Source organism: Pteronotus mesoamericanus, unplaced genomic scaffold, assembly GCF_021234165.1.
Source record: "Pteronotus mesoamericanus isolate MK-2021 breed Mesoamerican mustached bat unplaced genomic scaffold, CSHL_Meso_final contig_130, whole genome shotgun sequence".
NCBI lineage: Eukaryota > Metazoa > Chordata > Mammalia > Chiroptera > Mormoopidae > Pteronotus > Pteronotus mesoamericanus.
The window spans coordinates 21,144,005-21,154,082 of record NW_026555060.1 but is presented as its reverse complement, the minus strand read 5'-3'; the positions used below and the strand labels follow the sequence as shown (position 1 = coordinate 21,154,082).

The window sequence follows — 10,078 nt, the reverse complement described above, 5'->3', positions numbered from 1 at the left end:
ATATATCTTGGTCCCCATTTTACAGGCAGGGAAATTGAAGATCAGAAAGCTTGAATGAGTTGCTAAGGTTCCATACTGAGTGGGGAAGTTGATCAAACCAAGTTTTAAGGCTCCTATCATACGCTACCACCACCAATTTTTGTGTTCGGAGACATTGTTACTCACCTATGACATTACATTAAAATTATTCTCATTTTAAGTCACTTTGCTTAGGCTATTTCACATTTGTTAAATTGTAATTTGAGGATTCCTTTCACGTGAAGTTGGAGAATCTGGCTGTATTCTTTGGGCATCTCATGGAAACCACGTTTAGGTAAGTTGTTGTCATAGTAGTGATGGCTGACAGGTGTGTCCTGTACAGTTTTAGAGAAGGGCCAAAATCCGTACAGTTTCACATTCTCACACAGCTCGACGGCTGCACTTATGATCATGAAGCCGGAGGACAGGCGATACTCTGTCACACCTTTAGTTCTCCAGAAGAGGGCAAGGTTCCTCAGGTACTTGGGATGGAAATATATAACCTTTTGCCTTGCATTAGATTCTTTCAGTGTGTTGTACACTTTAAAAGAGGCACCAGTGTTGGCCCTGAAGGAAAATGCTGGCAGAAGAAGGAATGCGTCTCCATAGGTTGCAATGTCCTCCAGAAAGACTGCTTTCTTTTCCTTTAAGTTCCCATATCTGCCAATTAAAAAAAATCATAATAATAATCAAAGTCGTGGTTTTGGAAACACAAACCTAAATTTACCACTGGTCAAAAAAACTGAACCGTGCATATCACTGTATATAAAAAAAAACAAACCATAGACTCAGAGAAAACTCAAATCTTATAAATATAAAGGATTAGACCTTCATCTCTCTTTCTTGGTATTTCTAGAACTTCATTTCTACTTTCTTACCATGCAATACCCTTACTGAACACACATTTCTTATATTCTTTGGTCTTCTAAATCAGTAATTTTTTTTTCTAACCTTGCTTTTTGATGTTGAAACACCTTCCAAGTTTATAATAATGAAATGTTTTCTCAAACATTGGACACTCTTAAAATATCTGCGCATTTAAAAAATTCAATGAGCTGTGTACTTGTGATTTGTGCACCTTTTTTACATATGTGATTATACAAGTTTTCTTTGAAAACCTAAAATATATATACATACACACACACTTTTTAAATTTCTTCCATGTATTGTGGTAGCTCTCCATATTTTTGATTTAAATAATAACTACTTAATTGTGTGAATTTTGAAAGTAAGCTTTTGGGAGACAGACACAATATTTTATATTCTCTTAGTAGATACAAGAATTACTTGAGGAGTGTATTCTATCAACAACTTTTGATTAAAATAATACAGTAAAACTATGTACAGGATTTTCATTAACCAACAAACATTTCATAGTAATTACATAATGGAATATGATGCATGGGGATTATTCTTTAGTAATACTCTAGCCAAAATTAAAATCAAATTTTGCTAGGTTACACTAAGGTTTGCTCTCTAAAGTTTCCAAATAGATTAAGGTTTATCAAGGAAAGTACTACTAAGATAAAATTGTAACACTAAAATTCTGAAAGAAAATTGAAAAAAGTAACTTCACTTTTGTAAATGAAGATAAAGAGATAAGTTCTCATTTGATGAGCAATATTCAGCTTATAACATTATAAGTAGAACTGGTCATACCTCTTATGAACTACACCTTGATAGAAATTCAAAAACTACAAATATATTCTTAAATATTTTCCTTAAAAATCATTCCAGCTGTATTTCAAGTCAGTCTCAGCAATGTGATTGAGTGCTCAGACTAAGAAACATGGTAAACAATGAACAAATGTTCTTGAGCTGCTTTGTAAGTAAGAGGTACTTACTTTAGTCTTATGATACTAGGATTTACAGTCACAAGATTGGTTTTACTGCCAACATCTTTACTAACATTTCCTGTCGTTGGGGGAAGGTTACACCTGAAATTTGGAAGGAAACTATTTTCAAGATACAACTTGAAAAAAGAGTATATACACACAAATACACACACACAGGATCATTGTCATTTTTTTTCGAGGAAATCACTGGTGTTAAGAGATCCTCAGAATTCATCTGATTTCCATTTAAAACTATTTAATAACTACTGAACTCAGTTGGTTCAACATTGCATAAAATATACATATTTGATAAATGATTTCAACATTGATTAAGCCTTTTATAAGTAACAAAGCTAAATGACAATTAAACCTTGCCTAGCTTTTGAAGAGTTCACACTTCTCTTATTAAAACTATTATTTATACTGATTATATTCCCACAGTGGTATGATCACCAATTACAGATTTTAAAACATTGAGGCATTGTGATGAAGGTTACAGAGTCTGCCAGAAACAAAGATTATAATGAAAAAAGAAAAATCTCCTGATTCCCACATGGATAGTTTTCCCACCAATTTATGCTATTATAAATAAATCACTTATGTTCTTATAATGATGTTTTTATACTGACATTTTCATCCTCTTTTGAGTACTGATTTGTTTTTAAATTAGAAAACAAGTTAACAATTGTAATTCTGAGCAATTATATTCCTGTCACAAAAAAAAGGGAAAGTTGGTTATCATTTGATGATACTCCATAAGTATCATTTACAGAATTTTAAGTAGACCTCTTTAAAACTATACATACAAAAGGAGCATCCCTGAGTATTTCCTTAAGGAAGGCTGCTTCAAGTTCATGTGTTCTGAAGTATGGATGAAGTTGAAATATTTTATTCTATGCTCTATTAAACATACACGCAAATAAAACACATGCTTCCCACCTTGATAAAGAAAACATATCTGATAATAATTCAATACAGTATTTTGGGGAAAATACTAATCATAGATAATAGACCAGAAATGACCTCATTAGTGGGCTTCCTATAACAAATCTACATTCTAGGTCAATCCCACATTCTGTTGAAAAATAAAAGGTTATTTCCATATACAGTAGTATCAAAGGAGAGGGAAATAATTGGGTATTGGAGATATATAGTAGCATAAGAAAGTCGCTTATCATCTATTTTTGCTCCTTACCCTCTTAACTGGTAGCTCCCAATCTTTTGAAATGAAAAAAAAGTAATAAAAAGCACTTTTGAGATTATTTTATAAAATATGAACATGTACAGCCAAAATAAGTACAGGCTTAATAATTAAATAAACTTTAATGATATCAATCATGTCTAGCTCTCATTTTGCCTTTTACTTTGAAAGGCAAACTTCAAAGGGAACTCTATATGCAGAAAGATATGTGGCATCAGCAAATGTAGAATCTAGAGATGTATGCATTTATTTTCAAGTTATAAATTAAGTAGCTGGTGAGATTTAAAAAAATTTTAAGACTACACTTGTTGGATTTCCTATATTTCATATTTGCATAAAGTAAAATAGATGTTTAGGCATTTTACTTTACAAATGTTTTGGGGATTTTAAGTTTATAAAAGGTCTATTGCAAGAATTATTATTTACCTTGATGATGGCTTTTTAGTACTGAGCACTTTAATCAAATGGCTAAATCATTCAGGTGTTGGTCATTTTAACATTCATCATGGGGACACATCCAATAATTGTTGGACTGATGGGTTTGTTGTTCTGACATTACCTTCAGCATAAACATTTTAAATGAGATTAAAGTGAAGGGGAAACTACTGATTCAAAAAAAAATTATTTGCTGAAAAGCGCCACACTGAATTGATAAGGATCAAAGGATTTCCTCTGATGTATAAAATCAGTGTTCCTGAAATAGGAAGAAACAGATTTCAATTTACTTCTTGAAAAGGTGCATTGCAATTGAAATCTATCCTCCCAGGGGTGAATCACCTTTCCTTCAAGTTCTGAAAGTGAAGATGCCCTATACCATGTCTTATGAGTGCAGGCATACATGGAAACCACTTTTGTTTCTATTCTCGCAAGCTGGCTGGTATTGAGACATAAACATTGAAAAAGAGCATATAATTTAGAAGCTGCACTATTTTAAAAAAAAAATTCAATGATGCTGCAAGGGTATGCAGAGCCTAGTCCAGCATTTTCCCAAGTATCTAAGAACAAAACTTCCTTGAAAAAGGTTTTCAAGGTCAGGTGAACCTGGGAAATGTTGCTTCAGAGAGTCCTCCCAGGGAGCCATGCTATCCTTAGGATACTGAAGGCTCTGACAAGTCCTGCATTGCAGACCCTCTATTGCCATGATTTCACCCACAGCTTCTGAAAATTAAATGATCAGATCACAGCACATTGTTCTCCTTCAGGTGTCCACATTCAGAGGAACTAATGACCCATTTAATGTTGCAGGAAAGCCTACCAAAATAAGTTGTAGACTTACACAACACAGCTCAAAGGTCAAAATTTACAGAGTACCATTACACCAGGTCTACAGTATCCACCAAATCTTTGGTTCAAAGGAACCAGCTGTACAGGTCTTACCTAAAAACGAAGTCAGATTTATCTATTTCAGCTCCGCAGAGGGACTTATTCAGAATCCCCCCATTTCCAACCACGGCACACTGATTGTAAGGGTGCTCCACAAAAGGCTGCGACTAGCAGGAAAAAGTGAAAAACTACCGTTGAAATATCTTTAGTTTTAGAATCATAAACATCATTAGCTTAATTCAAGTACCTTAACTTTTCCACATGCTATGGAAAGAAAGAGAAGTAACAATACCATACCATGTTGATCAACTTACGACTTATAAAAAAATCTTCTAAACTTGTTATTTCTGGAAAGAAATATACTGCACATCGCATACAATATAATGTAATAATACAAAATATAATATATTTGTGTATAAAATATAATGCAGTTTACATCACATAATTAAATAAAATGAGAATGACAAAATCCTACATTGTGCCTTACCAACAGGAATGTTTTCAGCAAAAAAAAAAAAAGAGAGTAATTGGAAAGTAGTGTAAAATCCTCTATTCTGGGAACTAAAATTAATAGCTAATTTAGCAAACTTTCCCAAGCTTCTTAAATAGTTAGACCTTCAGGCTCAGTGACGATAGGAGATTTATGCCTGCCGTCTCTGCAAATGATCAGCCATGGCATTTCAGGGAGGCCTGCTCACTCTACGTTGACATATTTCAAATTAATTTCCTAGGACTGAATCTTTTAAATTTTTTCCAAGGACCTAACTTGCCGACCCTGAAAGATTCCCACTTTCACTAACTCCTCCCCTGACTGAAACATAACTCTTCAGTTCAACACTACACTTTTCCTTCGCTGGTCACTTTCCCTGAAGGAATGACATGACCTTGACCAGCAATAATGGTGCCAGCTCATATTCTACAGTGACAGGGTCCTGATTCACATATTTTTTTCTCTAGAATTGGAATGTAAGTCCTCAAGGCAGAGAGTGTGTTTATTACTTTAGTTGATCCTCATCTTTCACTGCAGACCTAGCACAGTTCAATGTATGAAGTGACTGTTAAATAAGTGTTCGCTGGCTCAATGTCCCACCCTGGTGCAGCCCCCGCATTGTGCTGAAGCCCAATGGGAGGAGTTTGGGAGGGTCAACTGGTAAATATCCAGGAATTTTGTACGGGGGTTGTTAAACCATTGGTAAATTAAAATTGGCCATGGTGGGGGTATTTACACTGCTAAAATTGGCAAATGCTACAAGCCAGGGCACCCAACTCCCCAAAGCCAGTTTAATAGCACTACTAGCAACACCCCAGGGCCAATGTGGTTGTGAGCAGCTCAGGAGACCCCTGGATCACTATGATGCCATCTGCTCCTGTTGGTGTATGTGGGAGATGCTAACAACCAAAGAGAACTCTATTTCTGCACTTCTAGATTTTTCTTTAAAAATTAAAAATCATATAGTCCATATTACACAAGATAACCAAGTGCATAACTTATAAAGGCATTTAGTCCACACTGGAACCTTACAAGCATTTTACAGATGGGAAGCTGGAGGCATGAGTTAAAGCTAGCACGTGGCAGAGCTGGGATTCAAACCCAGGCAATCTGTGTCCGAGTCCATGCTCTTAGTGCCTACACATCATGCAGCTCCTCACATTCAACGCATAAAATGTTAAGTACCTGCCTTATTTCTCTTTATATTTGCAATGCATAGCAGATTGTCTGGCTCATAAAATGAATGGTTCCCGAATACCTCAGGGAAATTCTAGTCACTAAACTTCTAGCTCAAGACATCTTCACACAGTGCTTACTAACTGGTACCACAATGAATTCTGAGTTTTATAGATAGGGTAGAATGCAAATATGTGTTTTATGGAACAATAGACAAGATTACTGAGGGAAGCGTATCTCCAATTAAGCAGTCAAGATAATGTATGTTTTCGTCTGGCTTTTTGGTCAACTGGGGGAAAACATCCATATGCTTTGGGATCTCAGTGTTCAGTAAGAGTTTAAATAAATTATAAATACCAAAATTTCCTAAAATAAACCTCCTAAGAAAATATAAATTTGTGCAACTCAAATGTCTGTCCATTGCTCAGTCTGGTTGAAAACCAACTTTGTTGGTTTCCTTTGCAATTTACTTAGCAAAGTTTTTGGACAAACTGCATCTGTTAAGATGTCTTGCTGTGTTGCCCAGCAGACCTGAGATGAACGTGGCAGAGGGTAGCAGAGCAGGGTGGGTCTGTAGGAAAGCATGGTGGGAAAGGGGTCATCTCCCTCATAAGCCACATCCATGGAACCAGGAATGTTTAAGCAACACAGAAACGTTACCTAGCTTTGCAATTATTACCGGATTGACTTAATAATTTTCTCCTCCCAATTTTAAAAAATCAGTATAAATTTGGGAAATGAATGTTGTTAATTGCATACAGAATTATCCAGCCTCTGGTAAGGTTATTCTTTTCAAGGTGCCAATTAGAAGCAGAAAAATACCTGGTGCTCCTCTGTCTAGTCATCTAAAGCAAGAAAAACATTAGCAAAAATTGCATGGGCCAAAGAGTTGCTCATTGTGGAACCCTTCACACCTGTCCTTGATAGGGAATATAAATATTCGTTAGTTATTATCTTTCCAACTATTGGTATTCCAATGCATCATGAGGGTACTTTAGAATGTGTTGTGAGTTGTTTTTGCCCTCCTTTTCTTCCATAAAATGTGTAATATTTTCTTCTACTGTTTTCTGTTTATTTTCATTCCTTCCCAGCAAATTATTCTTCCATTGAATTGTAGTATTTTTTAAAAGTTGGAGCAACTTACATGACTAACAATAAATTAGTTGTAAGAAGTCAAAGGTTCAAAAAAATTAATTGTAAGAATCTAATAGTCTACAGTTGGTAAATTACATATAGAAAGTGATCCCATTTTGACCATATTGACTTGGCCTGATTGCTCTTAACCAAATCAATTACAAAAGATTCCTGAGAGTATGTGTTTCTAAGCAACAAAATGTTCTTCATGACAAAAATTTCCCCCGACTTTGGATTTATATTAAGGGACAAGTTTCTTCTTGCAATGATACTGTATCATTACTCACTAGTTTATTAACAAACATGAGATGGGTGCATATAAGTACTAGGAATGTTCTAGGAGTTTGGGATACTTTAGTAACATGAGGCAAAATCCGTCTATGAGGGTTATGTCTATTGGTAAAAATTCCTTACATATTTAATTCCCAAAGATTAATCACATAAGCCTACAGTTCTTTGTGAAGGAATTGACTCAATTACCCAAACTGATAATTGGAACAATCTTATTCCAGGTGAAAAATGGTCATCTTCCCAAGCCCCAGTAATTACTATGCAGAAAGCCCAAGTACCTCATCTCATTCAAGAATGTCATGAAGACTCAAGAAGCAGGAGAGCTTATCATTTAAGATATAAATATCATTCCCTGCAGAGCCACCATGCATTCAAAATTGCCTTTTTAAAATGGGCAGCTATACATCTTATACAACAGGGTACGATATTTTAATTAATTAAATCCACCAATGTTATACGCTATAACTTGAAGCTAGAGAAAATTTACCTGGAAGGATGACACAAATAAACCACAATAAATCTTTACTCACCACTGGAAACATATTAAAAATGGTCTTTCTAATTAGGATTTCGTTTTTACTTTCCACTTCATAACTCATGTTAGTTCCAACTGGAGTATTATTTTGAGAAACAATGAAGTTTTGGACAGCATCACAACAGGAAGCAAGTTCTGCTCTGCCAAAAATAAAAATAAAAGAGAAAGAAAGAAAAAGAAAAGAATAAAAATGAGCCATGACATAAGATTAAGAGACAAAAAAATAAATACATGAAAAATGCAAAAGAGTACTTTGCCATATTGACTTTCAGAAGAAAGAGAAATCATTCACAAAGATGGCATTTTTGTCTCATTTCACTCTAACTGGCCCTGGATGGTGAAATGGTGACTTGGTGGTATAAAATAATAGAGAATGTCAAACAGACTTAGACATAGGTAGGGACCCTCTCATCAATAGAAAATACTTATTAACATAATTCAAATATAAAAACTTCCTCCTGATGATAATGTTATAACATAAAAGAGAAAAATGAAATGCATTATAATTATAACAATTATAAAGTACAGAAATAAATTAAGAACAATGTTACAAATAGTCACCAAAGCAATATGCAATCATTTATTATGAGACAAATCCAATGAAAAGGAACTTTACAGTGATTTTTTTTGAGCTCTAGAGGCATAATTCACAAATACAAATTGTATTTAAAGTATATAACTTTACATTTTGATATGTATATACATTGTGAAATAATCACCATGCTAATTAGTCAAGCTAATTAATACATCCATCACCTCACATAGTTATTTTTTCTTTTTCTTTTTTGTGAACATTTAAGATCTACCTTCTTAGCAAATTTCAAGTATACAATGCAATGTAGTTACTTTGCTGTACATTACTACAGTGAATTTTTAAGTGAAGCAAATTTAAAGTTGTCATTCCTTATATAAAATTCAGAAAAGTAACTCTGTACAAAGCTATATTTCAAAATTATTACCATAGTGTGAAACATTATCATTGGAATGCAGACCCAAGGAAGACATTGCAGGGTTTGGCTAAGTTTGCTCCTACCTTCTGGCAGGTGAAGGTAGGACAACACAGGCTTTATATTATATTTACACAGTTCGACAGGGATGTAGATCCCATAGCATCTCTTCATAATTATTCCATACCCAAGATGGTGGAGGAGTAAGTGGAAGCTCCACTAACCTCCTTCCAGGACCAAACTAGAATTACAATGAAATTGTAGAGAAATCATTCTGACTAACCAACTGAACACTAGTTGGAGAGAAGTCTTGTAACCACGGACAGACTAAAGAAACCACTTCATCAACGTGACTGGTAGGGAGAGCAGAGGAAGCACAAGAGGACTGGCTGGGCCCCATGGGTGGCAGCTAAAGATCCAGAGGGATATCTCAGCAGCCAGGGAGGTCCCTGTAAGATGTGTAGGGTCTAAATCCCAAGCTGGGCTCCCCAGCCTATACCACCGGAACCCAGAAAGGAACCCAGATAACATCCAGCTGTGAAAACCAATGAGGTTTCTGTCTACCAGGGAGAGATGGCTGGAGACTCAGAGAGCTTCTTAAAAGGCAAATGCATGATAATCTCGTCTGCAGTCAGTTACACTGGGCTCCAGCAGAGGGAGGGCAGAGTAGATTAAAGATGCATAAGGAGCCTGGGACTTGCGGCTCTAAGGAGAGAACTGAAGGAACAGCCACCAGATCCCTATGCTGAGTATTCCCCATACTGTAGAGGCCCTCTTTCTTGGGCAGAGAACTGCCCTCCAACGGCATCAGCTTGAGGGGAAGCAATACGTTTCCCCTCAGAGTAAGGAATTACTCTGCTCCACTCTGTGGAGCTTAAGCCAACTGCTGAGTACTGCTTGAGGCTATATCACTGATTAATATAACAACTAAAGTGGATCTCTGGGAGTTATGAAATTTTAGATGACCCTGCCCTGGGGCCTGTGCTGGTAAAAGCCAGCCTTGGTGTGCAGCCTGGTTCTTTTCACATACAAACAGGCCCAGCAGAGAGAGCTACAAAATGTGGGTCACTGATGACTCCAAACAGGTTGGCCAGGGCAAGTCACAATGTGACATAAGCCTACACCAGA

The 10,078-nt window shown here is 35.8% G+C and overlaps 1 protein-coding gene across 1 annotated transcript in view; it reads right to left on the bottom strand.

Moving 5' to 3' along the window:
• Positions 1-209: 209 nt before the first annotated feature.
• Positions 210-10,078, bottom strand: part of ST8SIA6 (ST8 alpha-N-acetyl-neuraminide alpha-2,8-sialyltransferase 6) — a 128,878-nt gene continuing 119,009 nt past the window's right edge. Inside the window, exons 5-8 of the mRNA XM_054590535.1 lie at positions 7,999-8,143; positions 4,432-4,544; positions 1,863-1,955; positions 210-678 (exon numbers count right to left, since the gene is read on the bottom strand). Of these exons, the coding sequence (XP_054446510.1) occupies positions 210-678; positions 1,863-1,955; positions 4,432-4,544; positions 7,999-8,143 (820 nt within the window). The remainder of the gene's footprint in view (positions 679-1,862; positions 1,956-4,431; positions 4,545-7,998; positions 8,144-10,078) is intronic.